The sequence below is a fragment of the Poecile atricapillus genome, chromosome Z (assembly GCF_030490865.1).
Source record: "Poecile atricapillus isolate bPoeAtr1 chromosome Z, bPoeAtr1.hap1, whole genome shotgun sequence".
Lineage (NCBI taxonomy): Eukaryota > Metazoa > Chordata > Aves > Passeriformes > Paridae > Poecile > Poecile atricapillus.
Window position 1 is genome coordinate 14,184,398 of NC_081289.1, and position 17,697 is coordinate 14,202,094.

Here is a 17,697-nt window from a genome sequence, read left to right on the forward strand (position 1 = left end):
CAAAAAACCAAAGTGGTGGTGCTGCTGCTGTTCCTCCTCCCAAGGGCTGAGGCCTGGTTTGGCAGCTATTAGGAAACTCTTGGATATAAGTGGATAAGACAGATCTAATAGGAGAGATGTCATGGAAAGAGTGTGATTCACTGCTTTGGGCTGTGCATAGAGCTCAGATCCTTGGTTTAATCTGGTGTTAGGTGCCAGCTACACGTCCATAGTTTGACACCGGCACTAGGACAGAGCGCTTTTTTCCTTGGCTCCTGGTGATCCTGAAACTTTCTTCCCCTTTTGAGGAGCCTTTCCTGCATGCCTCAGGTTGATCAGATCCCAGTGATAATTTTATATTGGTGCTGTAGATTATGTTCTGCAAGCAGCAGCTGGAGCTTGGAGAAAACCCTTTCCTTGGAAATCCTTGCTCTCAAAGAGGTTTTACAGCAAAGTTCTCCCAGATCTGCTTTCAAGATTAACACAGAAGGCTTTAAAATGCATCTAGTGCTTAAAACTGTGACTCTGCCAAGCTCCAAATCTCAAAAAAGCTTAAAATTAGAGGTCTCATAAAAATTTGCAGTATAGCTCTCTTCCATTGCAGTTTAACACATTGTTCAGATTCCACTAAGTTGTAGCACAGGACGTAGCCAAGGAAGTGCAGTGGCTTTTGTTTCCTAGATAATGGACATTTAAGGATGAGACCCCAGTGTATTCCTGATAAAATAAGGGAGGCAACATTGCAGGGAAAACTGAAGAAAGAAACCCCAAAAAGCAGTGAGCGCCTCAGATTTTTCTTGTCCTTTTTCTCTACCTTCCCTACCTCACTGAGCAATGGGGTCATTTATGTATTAGCTTTCATTTTTTTTGCCTGTTTATTTATGGAGCCAGTTCCTCTTGCCCTGAAATCTGATTCAGACTGAAAGAATCAGAAATTGTTGCTCTCCAGTGGTTTCCAGTAAGTCCAGGACCAGACACAGATGATTCTTGCATGGGTGATTTCTGTCAGGTATTTTTTATCCTCATCTTATCTGTGACTCTTATGGTTTTTATTCAGCTTTTCTTCAATGTCCCATTGCTTTTCATCAATTTTTGTGGAGGGGAAGAGATGACTTTTGTTACAGAGCTGATCTTACATCTGGTTTTTATTGCTGTCTATTTGAAGACTGACTTCATGTTCCAGTGGTCAAGAAGAGGGGAAGTTATTATAGCCTTTATAGCCAAGAAGGTGGGAAGTTTGTGTGAATGGATTTAGTCTGATACTGAGCTTCGTACATCAGGTTGAGCTTTAATTGGATTTGGTGTCTATTTGATTTATATTCAGTAATAATAATCCCAAAATACTAAGTTCAATATTATATTTGAGGAGTCTGGTAAAGCCTTCTCGGCCCTAGCTGGAAGGTTTCTTGTTGATCTTAAGACTGCTTGAATGAGATTTTTTTCATGTTGCTTGTCTACCTCTGAGCTAATTTTCTTGTTTGTTTTTATTTGGAAAGCCTCTGCTAAAACAAACCAGGGGGGAAAAAAAAGGATTTGGATGTCTCTGAAACAAAGTTGGTGGAAAATCTTTTGCTCTGCCTGTCAGAAGTTATTATACTCATTTTGCTACAAAGCTCTCCTACTTTTTGAGCAGAGCCAGAAAATTTGGCAGGGAGGCTATTCTGACGTTGTGGTGCTTTCTGCCACCCTTGAAGAAATTTGCTCAATGCATTTTTTTAACATGCATTTCTTCAGAGACTTGTCAGAGCTTTACTATGGAAATCTCTGAGGATTTCTTTGCTCTGGAAAGACCAGTTGTTCCCATATCAGTGGGAGGGACTGTTCTGGCTGGCCAAGACCTGCTGCTCCTGGCAGGGAGGGATGGGATAACAGGTGGCAGGCTGAGAGCTGTGTCTCCAGGGATTTCCATGCCTGCAGGCAGGATGCTGGGAAGTGGGAGGCCACAGAAGTCGAAGAATGGGATGAAGGGAGAGGCAGCCTGAGGTGAGAGAAAGAACACAGTGCTACCCAGCTGTGTCCTCACAGGTGGGGACATGACACTTTTTTAGCCAGATGACCTCTGGAAGTCTCATCACTTCCATTCCAGGGGTGAACAGAAATCCCTGTGAAGGGCAATTCGAATTTACAGGAAGGCCAAACCCTTTCCCTCCCCTTTGTGGCTGGGACTGTTGGCAGGCAGAAGGGCAGGATGTTCCCAGTGTCTTTCTGGGAAGGGGCATCTGAAAAAACACCCAACGTATTTACATGGGAAATACTTAAGGGATTTAAAAATAAAGGTTTAAAAGTTACTCATCTGTAGATAGGATTTTGGGGGAAAACCCAAGACAAACACAGTATTAAAGGCAATTTAGGTCGACGGAAGTACTTGAAAGCTAAGAAATGTTTGTGTGAAAGTTTCTGCTGCAACCTGTTTCATCTTCCTGTCCTCCATTTATCCCAGTATTGTGACAAAATCTTCAGTTATACCATTATATGTTTTTGCCAGTACAAGAGCCTGTCCTCATTCAACACACAGAAAGGACAGTGTTCCAGGAACGGTCCAGGATGATCCAGGGAATGGGACTGTCACCTTCACTTCATGGAAATGCAATTCTTCCTCCTTCAGTCAGCAATGGCACAAGCACCCTTTTCAAAGGCTGAGACAGAGAGTGCTCAAGGCCTGGCTGCGTGGGGCTCTGAGCAGCCTGGGCGAGGGGAAGATGTCCCCTCTGCCCATGGGAGGGGTTTGGAATAGGATGATCTTTAAGATCCCTTCCAACCCTGGCCATTCTATGATTCTAGGACAGGGATAGATGATTTTCCATCAGGGAATATTCAGGGTTACTTCTGTTTTGAGAAAACTGGGACTTTTTAATCCAGACACCCCAACCCTCATCACCTTGCTGTGGTCTGGTACTTTGAGATCTGCAGTTATACAAATTGAGAATTCTTTTTGCATTTTCTTCCCTCTTGGAGTGTAAAACAAATAGTATAGCCAAGGTTTCATTGCCCATATGCAGTGAAATCGCTGCTCTTTCCTATCCTAAGTGAGTCTGGCATTCTTTGAGATGCAGAGCAATGTTGCAAACCCAGGACTTCACTTGGACTAGAATAAAGAGGCTGAAGGCACTCAGGGATCTGACCATAAACATTTGATGGCACAGCAGTTGATTCTCTGATGCCTGGAAGTATGTTAATAAATATCCTTCATGTTTCTCCTGCTTTCTGGTGAGAGAACAAACCAGGAGAGCTCCTGTTTCCGAGTGGTATGCCTAACAGCTCCAGGGCTCAAGCTAATTCTGCTTCCCTCCCCTGTTCAGCACTCTCATTTATAGATTTACGGCTCTGAGTAAGAAGGGAAGTATGAAGTTGGCTGTAATTGGTACTGTGCATAAGTGTAAATTACCATTTCAAATGGGGATGCTCTGCCAGCTATTGCATTTTTTTTTCCCTGTCCATTGCTCTTTTTAGACAGTGGGGATTTGTTTGATGTGTGGAATATTTTGGCTCCTGGGAAATGAATCCTACCCCAGGGCTTCCAGCCCGTGGGAGGTTCTGTTGTGCCTCCCAGGCTGCACATTAAGGTGTTGCTGGATGATTTTAGAGGTGCACTGATCACCAAAATATACAGCAGGTATGGAAGGTATTCTTCTTGTTTCTTCATTTGATGAGGTGAGTGTTACCAATGTCACATGAGCAAAGAATGTCAAGCTGTTCTGCTGAAGTCCCAGTGGTCAGCCAGCATCCCCAGCACTTACTGGGCAGCCTTCAGCCCCAAAAGCAGTTTCAGAAAAGGGATATGAAAAATATTTTGCTACTGGGCTGCAAGCAAGTGAAGAAACTGTAGTAGGGTTATAGGCATGAGAAGCTACATAATTGGGAAAAGTACCTGAATGTGGAAAGCAGAAGATAGAGGTAGCACAGGAGCTGTGGAGGAGGGAATTGGAAAATTCAGGAGATGATAGGGTAACTGGGAAATGCAGGAAGACAAGAAAGTGGTTAAGAAGTTTTGCATGCCCTAGCCTCAAACCTGGATTGCCACTTGGGATACCTTAGTTTTGGAGCAAGGGTCTCCGAGTTTGGCTTTCCTGAGAAAATGCTACATGGACACAACTTTTTGGCAGCTGCAGCACTGATCACATCAAATCCTGCAAAAGGGAGCTAAAGGAAATCCAAAATTACACAAAATGTTACCCAAAATGCTGAGCCACGTTTGGAGGTGCATCCAAGGGAATGGTTGAAACTGAACTCCTGTGCTGCAGATTGACAGTGCCTGCACAGACCAAGCCTGGAAAGACAATGTCCCTCCAGTTTTTGCAGCAGGATGAGATCCCAGAACTGGGTGTCCTGTGCTAGTCAGAATGATTTTCCCCATGAATTCCAAAGGGATTTTTGTGCACCTTGGCATTAATGACTAATACAGCCTGCAGGAGGATGTTGTCATCATAAACTCTTGAACCACAGTGAGGTGCAAGACCTGAGCTTGGAGATGTGATCACAGCCACTGCCTCAAAGAGGAGCTTAGTGGCACCCTGAGGTGGCACTGGCCTCGTGGTGTTGGTTTCAGAGCCAGCACCCAAATCTCTCTCTAGGGAGTGTTAGGGTGCATCAGTGTGGCTTTTGGGAACACTGTTCTCGTCCCTCCTGTCATCTCTGGATCTCCCTTGCCTCCAGCTCTGCAAACTGTGTGCCATCAGGAGCTCCTGGCCCAGCAGGATCTGCACGAAGGCTGAATTGTGGCAGCTGGCATTGCCTCTTAATATAGAAGTGCGGGGTGTGGCTGCACAGGCACCGCGCTGCAGGCTGCGCGCTGAAAAGAGTTGTGCTGCGCACCGCAAGGGCTTCTGGCTTTAATACCGAGCCTGAGGGGATCCATGAGTGCATCAAAGGAAGGACAGAGGCTTCTGAAGGGCTGTCAGGAGCCAGCCCAGGCGGTGCAGAGCAGCCTGAGCGCCTGCTCGGAGCTGGGCTGTGGCAGGGGGGTGGGAAGGGATGGGATGCAGGGAGGGAGCACCTCGGCTGTCTGCAGCACTGCTCGCCCAGGTAACGGGAAGCCCAGAGCTGTGCAGTATGGAATGCCTGTGTGGGCTGGAAAATGGTCCTGCAAGCCGTGCTGGAGCTGCATGCTCTCTTTGCTCTGTTGACTGAAGCTTGCTCCTTCAAAACCAGCACAGGCTGAGCTCTGTCATGTAGACGTGCCCTGTGTGTCTTCTTAGAAACCTTGGGAGCTTTCCCATCCCTCCCAAAAGCTGTTTTGAAAGGACTTCTAAACAGTTAACTCTGCGAATGAATAAATCATAATTATGATTCGAATCATCCCGGGAATGAATAATTCATTGTAATAATTGAAAAAGAAATTTCCACAAGAAGCATTTTAGTATTACAAAGGCAAACATCGCTTTTTTTTTTTTTTTTTTAATAATAGGTATATTCTCCAGCGAAGTCTTTTTCATCTGGCTGCCATACCCCAATTATGTATAATATGAAACAAAAATATGCTTCCTCGTGTGACAGCCGTCTCCCCATAAATGAAAAAAAAATATGCTTTCTTTTGCAACAGCCGTCTTCAATGCTAATGAGTAGAAGGGAAAGGGGATTAAGTGACATTTAAATCATATTCACCTCCTTCCTGAGAACAGAGCCAAAGAAAGCAGGCACAGTCAGCTGGTCAAAATGTCCAGAGCCTGAACCAGGAATTGCCAGCTAGTTAGGAGGGACGGGTAATAAGGGGAATGTTTTCCTCTAGATCCATGCTGCTAAGAAATGGTGTAGGCTAAGCACATGGCTTGCAGCCAGCAAAGGCATCAGATGCTGCGATGATAAAAGCTTGGTTAATAACATTTAGAACCGACAAAGGGTTTTCAAGGGAGAGACAGACTTTTGCCTGGGAAGGATGGAAGCAGAGTCACCTGTTAGCCCCATTTTCGGGTTGTTTCAGGAGAAAGTACAGTGCCGTGAGTTTCTCTGAGCTTTCAAATGCCGAGCTTGACAGGGACGGAGCAAGCCACAGGTTTCTAAAAGCCAAAAGAGGTGGTAGTCTATTTGCTTGTGAAATGCAGATTCTGATTTTGGGAAGACTTAGTGCTGACTGTGTGGTGGTGGACAAAAAAAAAAAAAAAAAAAAAAAAAAAGAGCAAGCTCACGTGTTTGGTATGTGGGAAAAGAGGCAAACTCAATCCGCCCCAAATGAGGAGAGAAAGGAGAGAAACTGCATTTACCTGTGTCTTTCCCCTTCAAACAGGTTGTACTGTTTACCGCGACAGGTTGTCTCCATCTGCGGATGGTCCAATGCCACCGTCGTGCTTGCATCATGGCAGTGACATTTATAAATGGAGATCCGCGAGCCACAGGCATGGACTGACTGGCTCAAGGTCAACTCCAGCCTGCGGCGGGGACGGGAACAACACCGGGGTCAGCCCGATCCCACGGCTGAGCTCTGAGCCCTGCCCGGAGCCGGCGGTGTTGGACAGCCCCCAGCAGGGGTTTGCCTGAAGGGACAGGGCAGGATTCCAGGGCGGAGAGGTGGGCTAAAGAAGGGCGGCGGCGGTGCCGCCCTTCAGACCAGCTGTTGCGAAGCTCCTGACCGGAGAGCTGATCCGCCAGCGCCTTCCCCTCGGGGGTCTTCCCCCAAAAGTCGGCGCCCTTGGGCTGGGGCTGCTGCGTCCTGCGCGCCTGGGGGAGAGGTGGGGCGAGCATCCCCCGTCGGCGGGTGCGCGCATCCGTCTGGAGCTGAGCGTGTCAGCGCTGCCGCGGCGTGCGTGTCTGTGTCTCTCTGTCTCCGTGCGGGTGCTTGCGTGTGTCCCTCTCCCCGTGTGTGACACTGTGCTTGTGTGCTCGTACAGCTCCCTCTCCCGCTCTCTCTGTCGCGTGTCTCTGTGTCTGTGTGCCTCTGTGTGTGCGCGGGGAGCGCAGCGCGGAGCCGGGCGCGGCAGCAGCGGCAGCAGCAGGAGCAGCGCGGAGCCCCGAGCCCCGCGGCCGGAGGAGGAGCCGCTCCGGGAGCCCCGCGGAGCCGCCGGGCGAGCGCGGCCGCACCGAGGCGCAACAGGCGGATGGCGGCGGGCGGCGGGCGCTGAAGGCGAGCGGGGCGAGGCCGAGGGGCAGGGAAGGGCAGGCGAGGAAGGGCAGCGCAGGGCAGAGCGGGCGGGATGCGGGCGGAGGAGCCGCTGGCGCTGGCGGCCCCGCGGGCGGGCGGCGAGGCGGAGGCGGAGGCGCCGGGCGAGGAGCGGACCGGCGGCAGCTGCTGCAGCAGCGAGCGCCTGGTGATCAACATCTCGGGGCTGCGCTTCGAGACGCAGCTGCGGACCCTCTCCATCTTCCCCGACACGCTGCTGGGCGACCCCAGCCGCCGGGTGCGCTACTTCGACCCGCTCCGCAATGAGTACTTCTTCGACCGCAACCGGCCCAGCTTCGACGCCATCCTCTACTATTACCAGTCCGGGGGGCGGCTGCGACGGCCGGTCCATGTGCCCCTCGACATCTTCCTAGAGGAGATCCGCTTCTACCAGCTGGGCCAGGAGGCTATCGAGACCTTCCGGGAGGACGAGGGCTTCATCCAAGAGGAGGAGAAGCCCCTGCCCCAGCACCACTTTCAGCGCCAGGTCTGGCTGCTCTTTGAGTACCCCGAGAGCTCCGGGCCAGCCCGGGCCATCGCCATCGTCTCCGTGCTGGTCATCCTCATCTCCATCGTCATCTTCTGCCTAGAGACCCTGCCCGAGTTCCGCCAGGAGCCCAAGGCCCCCCAGCCTGGCTTTGGGGAGGCTGCGCCGCTCGGGGATGAGGCGCTGCTCCTGCCGCCGCTGCCACCGCCGAGCGGGACCCCCCCACCCCTGCGTCCCGCCGCCGGCTCCGGCCCGTTTTTCACAGACCCCTTCTTCCTCATCGAGACCCTGTGCATCATCTGGTTCTCCTTCGAGCTCCTTGTGCGCTTCTTTGCCTGCCCTAGCAAACCCGAATTCTCCCGCAACATCATGAACATCATCGACATCGTGGCCATCATCCCCTACTTCATCACCCTGGGCACCGAGCTGGCCCAGCAGCAGCAGCAAAAGCAGCAGCCTGGGAGCAGCAGCAACAATGGGGGCCAGCAGCAAGCCATGTCCCTGGCCATCCTCAGAGTCATCCGCCTGGTCAGAGTCTTCAGGATCTTCAAGCTATCCAGGCACTCCAAGGGGCTGCAGATCTTAGGGAAGACTCTCCAGGCCAGCATGAGGGAGCTGGGCCTCCTCATCTTCTTCCTCTTCATTGGGGTGATCCTCTTCTCCAGTGCTGTCTACTTTGCAGAGACTGATGACCCTGACTCACTGTTCACAAGTATCCCTGATGCGTTCTGGTGGGCGGTGGTGTCCATGACCACCGTAGGCTATGGGGACATGTATCCCATGACCATTGGTGGCAAGATTGTGGGCTCCTTGTGTGCCATTGCTGGTGTGCTGACAATTGCCCTGCCTGTACCTGTCATTGTGTCCAACTTCAACTACTTCTACCACCGAGAGACTGACCATGAAGAGCAGTGCCAGTACACCCATGTCACCTGTGGCCAGCAACAGTCACCCTTCTCTGAGCCCAAGAAGGGGGACAGTAATCAGACCCTCAGCAAATCTGAATTCCTGGAAGCAGAAGACCTGGAGTCCGTGAAATATTCCAACTTCATTCCTCCCAATAACCAGGGATATAAAGAGAAGAAAATGCTGACAGAGGTGTGATGGGTTTTGTTGTCCTGGGTCCAGACACGGAGCTGCAAGCTGCTTTTACAGTTTGTCTTCCTACAAGCAGCTGGATCTATTCAGCATTTACATGCCAGACTGTGAATTGTGATACCGTAAACAGAATGATTGCGATAATGGGCTCTTCTGGCCTGATTTGCTGTTTCTCATTACTGTGTGCAGCCAGAAATGTTTTTGCTTTATTCTGTGGAGTGCTAGCTGTCATCCCCACTCCCTTGTGCATTTCTCTCTCTGCTTTTGATGACTGCTTTAGTCCATCGTTTGCTCCGAAACCAAGTCTTGTTGCTCCACTAGCAGAGAAGCCCTTGCCACTACTTCAGCAGAAGCATTCAGCAGCCTAAACAGTTAAAGGGGCTACAAACGTCTGGCTCGAGCTGTGCTTTCAGTCCTTGTGCCAGCGCAGTGCCCTTGGCTGTGGGATCAGTCCTGCCTGCCATGCCATTGCCTTTGAATAATGGAAACGCTGCAGCCAGGATCACAGGGAGCTCTGCAGCTGTAGGGGAAAGCCAGCAAGAAGATGCCTGCCTTCTTTTCAACCCTTGGCATGCTAAAAGATCCTCCTGGTTTGTGTTTAAAAAAAAAAAAAGGGTGCATAAATCGAAAAGCTCTTTGCTACTTGTGACCATACATCATGCATCAAAAACAAGCTTAAAGCAGTCAACAGGCTGGGTGAAGATTCTCTGGGTGTTTTGAGCTTATCTCAGCCTTATTTATGCCAGTGCCCTGATGTTAATTGGCTTTTATAGTACCAACTCAATCTTCATAGTGGTAAGTGCCTTCTGATGCAAGGCGTGTTCGAGTAAATTCATTTGTTATCTGCAGAGTTCATCTTCACACAATAGCGTTTAATGAGATGTGCTTTGTGCTTCAGACACCCAGCTCTGTATTCAGGCATGTGAGAGCAGTTGACTCCGCTGCTTTTTTTAATTGAGCATTTGTGTAGCTGAGGGAAGTTTGCATGTTGGCTTTTTGTTGATGTGGCAGGAAAATCCTGACCACAGACAGCTCTGCACCTGTGCTGTGTGAGGATCGCGCTGGTTTAGCAAGTCACAGGCATAAAATGCCCCAGGGTGAGCATGCCAACATTTGAAACTGAGACTGGCAGGGATACAAACTTCCCTAAGCTGTCTGCACAAAGCCAGCAGCATCCTCCAGACCCTTTGAATGAGGGGAGAAACGGCAAGCCCTGAAGAGATGCTTTTGCTGTATTGCTGGCCTAGCCAGTTCCTGGTATTTCATGGATAGGAGGGACAGCAGTGTTTTTGCACTTGGTTTTATGAGAGCAATTTGTGCCAGCCATGCAAAATATGCATAGTTGGGCCCTCACTGCCAGGTTTGCCAAGGGACCAGAGATTTCTGTCTTCAAATACATGTATTGCTTCCCAGATAATTTCATTAGTTTCAGTCAGCTCTTCCTTACACCTAACTTTAAAAATGTTTCAAGCTCTGCCAGCAGGTGAGAAAGGGAAATGGATGCTTTCAGATTCCACTGGCAGATTTTCCTGCAAGGAAAAGTCCTTCTTATTTTAATTCTGAGTGTTTATTCTGCATTCATACATCTGCATGTGTATGAAAGCAAAGGCAGCCATTAATGCCTTGCATCACACTGTATGAAATGCATATTGGAATGTACTACATATTGCATGGGATATGTGTGATACATAAACCAGACATAAAGCCAAGGTGCAAAAATACAGAGAATAGATTTTGTACATATATTGTGCTTTTCAGCCATAAGACTAAGAATGCTAAATGCATATCATAGAATCAGAAAATGACCTGGGTTGGAAGGGATCTTAAAGGTCATCCCTTCCCAAAGAGGGACACCTTCCACTAGACCAGGTTGCTCAGAGCCTCATCCTTTAATGTAGTCAAAACTGGCTATAGAACTGTTTGTGAGGTGGGATCTGTTTGCATCTTCATTACCCTGCCTATTTTCAGTTGTCTTGAGATATGGCTCCATGCCTAGAGTGCTTTTATTGTGCCCTCTCTCCCTCCTGACCCTGCTCATATTGTAGAAGTTGTTTGTGCAAATCCTGACTACTCCATTTCTCCACGTTGCCTTCTCAATTATGTTTAGTGTGCAGGGATCTCTCTTTGGGTCAGCACACAATTACTATATTAAAACCTCTGCTCTCTCTTTCTGAACTCAGCAGGGAAATGCCACTTGTCTCAGTCTGGGAGAAACAAGTTTGTTACAGTGAGGGCTCATAGCTCAGAGGGGTTTTCCTGAATAAAGCCTAATTTCTCTTTGCTTCATGGGACTGAGGCAAAGGTTTGTGAAGGTCTGAGACTTGGGGACTAATTCTGCATCCCTTGATGTGTGTAATCAGCTGGTGGGTAAATTGTCTGGGTGAATAAGTGGGACTGAGGGGCATGGTGGCATGTCTCTTGATTTTGTGTAAAACTTGTCCAGTTCTTGGTGTGTCTTAGTTGTGTTTCGAGGTCACCTTAATGAAATCTTTTCTGTGAGGCCAAGAGAGGGACTCTTCTTCAAATTTTGTTTTGCTAGAAACTAGCTAGAAACTAGTAAAAGAAGCTGCTATTTAACAGGGATGTTTTGAGGCTGCTGCCCTCTCCCAGCAGAATGCCCATGTTTGGGGATATTTTATGCCTGAGTCTATCAGCTGATAAAAGTTCCCCCAAAGTAAGATATAAAAAATTCAGGTTGAACACAAGTTCAGGAGGAGTTATGAGACATGCTGAGCCTACGTCAGAAAATTCCTGTGCTCATTTCTCCCCCTGGGCCTGGCCCTGTTGGCCCTGCCAGGCAGGAGCCCTCCCTGCCCTGAACAGGTTTTCTGTGCCCAGAACCAGCACAACAGACAGCTGGGCACCGAGACTCCAGCAAGAAAAAAAGATGTGAGGCAGATCACTGATGAAACAATCCCAGCGTGTCTGCCGTAGATTCTCTTGGAAAGAGGTGTCCTGCCCTTGGGTGCGAACCAGAAGTGAGTTTCCAGGTGGAATCCAGCAGTGAGTTTCTAGTGGGTTTTGGAATCTCCTGCCCGCAGATTGCACGGGAGGTGCAAAGGAATTCTGTGGTGAACAAGGCAGCTCTGTGCAGTTTTGTGAGCCACATTTGTCAGTTCCGTAAAGAAAGTGCACATGAAAATGTGTAAAGCAAGGGTGGTGTTTTCTCCCTGTGCTTTCTGTGTTGGCTCTAAGAGAAATACAGAACACCAGCAGAAGCATGGAACTGTAACCTCGGGAATCATTTGGGAATGATACTGAAGAAATCCTTCTCTAAGCATCTTCTGAAAAGCAGTGAAATCCCAGAGTCATCAGTAATGCCACATGTTACAGAACTTGTGGAATTTGACGTTTTTTAAGGAGGCTTCTGTTTGGTTTTTCACATGACTGAAATGACACAGTGGCACCCGTGCCATTGACTCTACCAGAGGTCTCATGCCACGGAATCACAGAGATGTTTTCAAAAACCTTATTTCAAATTCTCAGCCCTTAGCACTGCCCCCAGCTGCTCAAAATGCAAATCTGTTTCCTTCTGAAGGTAGAGCACATCCCCGTGAAGCCAAGTAGGCACCTCCAGGGACTTGTTTCCATAACAACCTCCCGGACTGTTTCTCTCTGTGCTGTGACTGTGGCTACAAGCCAAAGCACTCGATGGATATTTTGTGTTCAGATATCAGCACCTTATCTTTACAGATGTTTCTTTGCCTATCGGAGCTGATCCCATCACCTTGTATCGTGTACAACTGCCCTGTCCAACTTCAGGTGGGCAGTCTCCAGCCTTTGAAAGAAGGGAGTGCAAACCTGGAGATGGGAAGAGATTTTATTTGTGTGTCCTTGCAGACACAGAGCTGGAGAGTGTGTGAAGGACAATCTGAGCACTCAGCCAGGAAACCAAGGGGCAACCAGCCTGTGAATGTAGAGTCATCTGGGTGCCTGGTGACAAGGAATACAAGAATACAAGCTAAAGCATTACATTAAAGACCCAGAAATTCCTCTTGCAGTAATCTCACTAGAAAATAGTTTCACAGTGGAAGAGACTATTGCTCCTTCCAGATCCTGTGGCTGGTTTGTGATTGTTGGTTCTCCTGATAATTTTCCCATGGCATTTGCACCAAAGCAGGACAGGGCAAAAATCATCTCCTTGGAGGTGGGGAAGGAAGGAAAGAAAGAATTTTACTGAGGACACAATTTTTTTTATCTGCACAAATGACTGGAAGCATGAAAAGCGTGAAGACCCGTTCTGTGATGTTTTGCTGGTGGATTCCTGCTCTTACCTCCAAGATTAAATTCCTGTTCCGTTCCTTCTAGGAAAATGTTGGAATTTTGGATTTTTGAGTAATTTTTGATTTGGGCCTTTTGATCCAGCTTTCGTGGATAAAAATTTACTGCTACAGCAGCTGTGTGGGTGAAGGTGACTGCACTTGGTCTTCTCCCCTGGGTCCTCTCACTCAAAGGTTCCCTATGAGATAAAGAAGAACGAGTGTAAAGAAGATTCAGAGCAGCAAGAAACAGGGTAAGAACTGAAGTGTCTTCCATATGGTGATGGAAAGATCAGCATCAACCCTAAAAGCAAAGGAACAAACAGCTCCAGCATCTGCTGCTATAGCAGAAATAGGTAAGGTTTCTTTTTGTTCTGGGAAATTAATGACCAAGAGTTTCATGAAATTAATGAGGAAGGATTTCCTAATTAAGATTTGCAGCCTAAAGGGAGAATTTGGTTCTAGGTGAAGAAAGAAAGATAATTATAAACTACAGAAATGTAGTATGAGCCAGATCCTCACCATCTGCTAATTCAAGCTGGCAAAACTCCTTTAAGTACAACTACCTTGGATTATATCAGGCTCCAACTTCAATCTTCTTCATCAAATCCAAGCATATGTACTGTTTGTTCAACTGCTTCTTTTTCTTTGCTCTTTTTTTGAGGTCCTGCTTACATCAGGGAAACATCTGCAGATTGCAGCAGGAGTCAACCACAGCTTTCCCAAAAGCTCTCATCTGACTCAAGTCCAAGTAAGTCCTACCAAACTCGGCAGAGCTAAGCTTAACTTGACATTTATATTGACAGAAATTAAGAGCAGCAGCATTTTATGCATTTATTTCTCAGTGGTGGAAAGATGTGGACAGATTCATGGGGAATTGGAAGATACTGCCCTCCATGGCAGCCCTGTGAGCACAAGATAGTTGTTTGTGCTGCTGTAACCAAAAGCACAGCCTTGAGCCCTTCGTTCCTGCTCTTTGAAGCTTACACTGGAGACAGATCCCCCTCTGAAGACATTTGCAGCCGTGTTATCAGCAGGTTCACAGGAGAAAGCCTGAATTGCAGGCACCTGCTTTAGGCATAAGGAGGGGAGCAGGTGTTGGCAGGATGAAAAGACTTAATCCCCTGATGAAAGGAACCAGGGGATGCTGGGTGTCCTTAGCTGCCACCAAGGACGGTGGCTGAGGAAACTGCCTGCCAGTTTCAAGGCGCTCTTCTTGTCCAGCCTGGAGTCCTGCATAATACAAGACCCTACCCAGGGAGATAAATCCAGAAAAACCTTTTTGGGGAAAGCAGACAAGGACTGTGCTAATTAACAGTGCAGCATATGCTATCAGTTCATGTTAATTCCATGTCCTTTTGCCTCTTTGGGTGAGTTTTCCCTTGCTCCAGGGAAGTCTGGGGCTTGTTGGCTGGCACAAGGCATTTGAATATCATAACATGGCATTACATTTTGGAAAACTCATAGCTGAGTTCAGTGTGGGTTTTATGGTCCTACAACACTGACTGATCAACCCTCACTACTGGAAATATCCAGATTGTCAGTAGTGCCAATTAATAAGAGGGGCCCCAAGAAAACAATTGAGCTTTGCTGTGTAAGACTTCTTAGTGAAAGGAAAGATAGGATTTGCAGGAGGGAAAGTGCTCATCAATTTCTGTGGTAACCATAAATACTGAAGCTGTGTTGACTATTCATTGGAGACAAGAATTAGGGGAAACTTTTGTCTTCACACAAAATATAATTGAAAATTCAGCAAGTCCTTCTTTGGCTTAGTTTTCACTAAATTAATATAAAGATGTTTATTCAGAGGTGTAAAATTTTGGAATACCCTTTGTCCAAAAGTGGCATAAGTGACAAGTTTATTGATTTAATTACAAAATCTAGCCATTGCTTGTTTGACAAAATGTGGGGCCTCTATTCTGCTCCTTAGGATTGTGGATGGTATGACTCTTGATTTAAATGAGGTGAGAGAAGAATCAGGCCCAAAGAAGAGGGCTGTAAGTGCACATGACTAGGCTCTCTTCAGGGTGTTGTAGGTGCACATTGGTCCATTCACCTAAAAGGTTGCGTACAACTTTACACCAACAAAAGGTTTAGCTTTTAGAGTACATATCAGTTTGTTCTCCTACATTCTCTGGAGGGAAATTAAATGGTATTTTACAAGAAAACTGGAACATTACTTCTTGCTGCTTCTTGATGCATCTGTTGTTTTCAATTAGCTTGATGGCATCCATTTTCAGAAAGCAGATGCTGCCCTCTTTTACACTGGTGCAATTCAGGAATAACTCCACTGACGTCAGTGAAGTGACTCCAAATTTATCCCCGGCGAAAGCAGAATTGGACCACAGTCTCTTTGTCTGCTCTGGAGCTCTGGGGAAGATATGCCACTGCCACACCATAAGGTGAGGGCAAGTGCCTGTCTGCTGTGCTGTGCTTGGCATTTTTGTGTCCTTGACACCCCCAATCACCTGCCTCGCTGGAGCAGGAGCCAGGCTGGCCTGGGGCTTTCATGGACACCAAATTCCTCATGCTGAATGGAGAACTTGCTGGCTCTGGATTCCTGACCACACTCCATCTTAGCTTCCCCTTGCCCTGGATATGTTTCTCCCAAGGAGAGAGAGTTTTTTAAGTTGAAGAAATGTAGTTGCAATTCTTAAGTAATAGAAGAACAGAAGGGTGGCAGAGTAGATGTGGAGACAACCTCTGTGCCTCCTACATTTTATTTGCTGTTAGGGCAATGTGAAAACCATCACAGTCCTGGTAGGTTGGCTTTACATCTGCTGGTTACAAAGTCTCCATTTACAGAGAGTACTAGGTTCCGGAAAAATGGGGTTTTCCTGCTAACTTCTGATCTCAGTCCTGCCTTCCCTGAAACTGGACAGAAAACTTTGTGTAAAATCATCAGTTTGCTGTAATGGAAAATACCACTGGAGATGGGACAGATGAGGGTGAATTGAAGGAATGGTGGAATCATGGAATGGCCAGGGTTAGAAGAGACCTTAAAGACCATCTCATTCCACCCCCCTGCCATGGACAGGGACACCTTGATTGCTCAGAGCCCCATCCATCTCATCTTGAATATCTCCAGGGATGGGCAGCCACAGCTTCTCTGGGAAACCTATTCCAAGGCCTCAGTAGCCTCACAGGGAACAATTTCTTCCCAGTATCCAATCTAACCCTGCTCTCTGTCACTGTGAAGCCATTCCCCCTTGTCCTGTCACTCCAGGCCCCTGTCAAGAGTCTCTCTCCATCTTTCCTGTGCGTTCCCTTCAGGCACTGCAAGGCCACAATGAGGTCACCCCAAAGCCTTCTCTTCCCCAGGCTGAACAATCCCAATTGTTCCCTCAGCCTTTCCTCCCAGCAGAGCTGCTCCATCCCTCTGATTGCCTTGGTGTCCCTGCTCTGGCCTGGCTGCAGCAGCTCCCTGTCCTTCATTCAGCCAGAGTGCCAGTGTCAGTAACTGAGCCACCAGAATATCGCAGTCATAAAAAATCGACGTGCAAGTCTTGGAGAATCTCAGGACAAGCACATTCAGTAACACCTGGGAAATGTTAACTCTGCAAGGCCTCATCTGGAATGCTGTGTTCACTGTTGGTGACCTAAATTTGGTCAGGCAGGATGCACAGGAGAACAGCAAGAATGATCAGGTGGATGCAAAGTGCTTTGCCAGTGGAAGATAGAAGAGCCTGACTTTTCTAGGCCAGCAAAAGACTGACAAGACCTGTAGTTAGGAAAGTACTGGGGGCAAAATAACCAAAAGAAAAGAAAAATATGAAAAATTGTAAAATCTTCCCACTTTCCTTGTGTCTCCAGATTGTTTGCCGTACCACATGTTTAACTACAAAACATGAAATCCTGGTGATTTTGTTATCAAATACTTGAAGTTTGTGGGTAGAAGGGAGAGCTAGGAGAGGAACTGTGCGTCTTGGGAGGTTTTTTTCTCAGTGGGACTGTGGAGAAGGAAGTCCTAGACGTGGGGTAGAATGGTGAGGAGAATTCCATATCCCTCAAGGAGCTGGTCTGGAGGCAGAGAGCAAATTCACACCCTTTAAAAAACCCACCAAACTCTGTTCACTGCTATTCCCCTCAACCTGAAATGGCTGCTCACCTTGTCGACTCCTTTCTCCCAATCCAGAACTCTCCAGCTCTTTGCTGACCTTCCTCCTTCCTGGAATCTGTGGTCATTCCTCACTCCCATGAGCTCCCTGGAATCACTGGAATGGTGCATTGCATCTAATGTTGGGGAAAGCCTTGAACCAGCTCTGCTGCAGCTCAGTTGGATTATCTGATTTGAGCAACCAGCTCTGGTGGAAGGTGTTCCTGCCCCTCTGGCAGGAGGGTTGGAATGAGGTGATTTTTAAGATCCTTTTCAACCCAAACTAGTCTGTGATTCTATGCTTTGTTGCAGAAATAAGCAGTGATGCATGGTCTTCAAGAACTACTGCTCACAGAATCATGAAAGACAGAAAATACCTCCAAGATCATCAAGTCCAGCCCTCAGTGGAATATCACAATGCCCAATAAACCATATAATGAAGTGCTATATCCACTCATTCTTTGAATAGTTCCAGGTCTGGTGACTCCAGCACTTCCTTGGGCAGTCTATGCTAATGCTTAACTGCTCTTTCAGTAATTTTTTTTCCTAATATCCAACATGAACCTTCCCTGATGTGATTTCAGGCCCTTTCCTGTTGTCCTGTGCCTTGTTCCCTTGGAGAAGAGGCTGACCCCGACCTGGCCACACCCTCCTGTCAGGGAGTTGTGGGGAGCAGCATTGTTGGGTA

The 17,697-nt window shown here is 47.7% G+C and overlaps 1 protein-coding gene across 2 annotated transcripts; it reads left to right on the top strand.

Annotated features, from left to right (window-relative positions):
* The first annotated feature begins 7,052 nt into the window (after positions 1-7,052).
* On the top strand, positions 7,053-15,991 carry LOC131573710 (potassium voltage-gated channel subfamily A member 6-like). 2 transcript variants are annotated; one of them, XM_058827913.1, is made up of 2 exons: positions 7,053-8,490; positions 15,972-15,991. In XM_058827913.1, the coding sequence occupies exons 1-2, from the start codon at positions 7,104-7,106 to the stop codon at positions 15,989-15,991; spliced, it is 1,407 nt and encodes a 468-aa protein (XP_058683896.1). In that variant the 5' UTR covers positions 7,053-7,103. The 2 variants fall into 2 exon arrangements, with proteins under 2 accessions (XP_058683896.1, XP_058683895.1); XM_058827912.1 differs by lacking the exon at positions 15,972-15,991 and having other exon boundaries at positions 7,053-8,977.
* Positions 15,992-17,697: the final 1,706 nt, after the last annotated feature.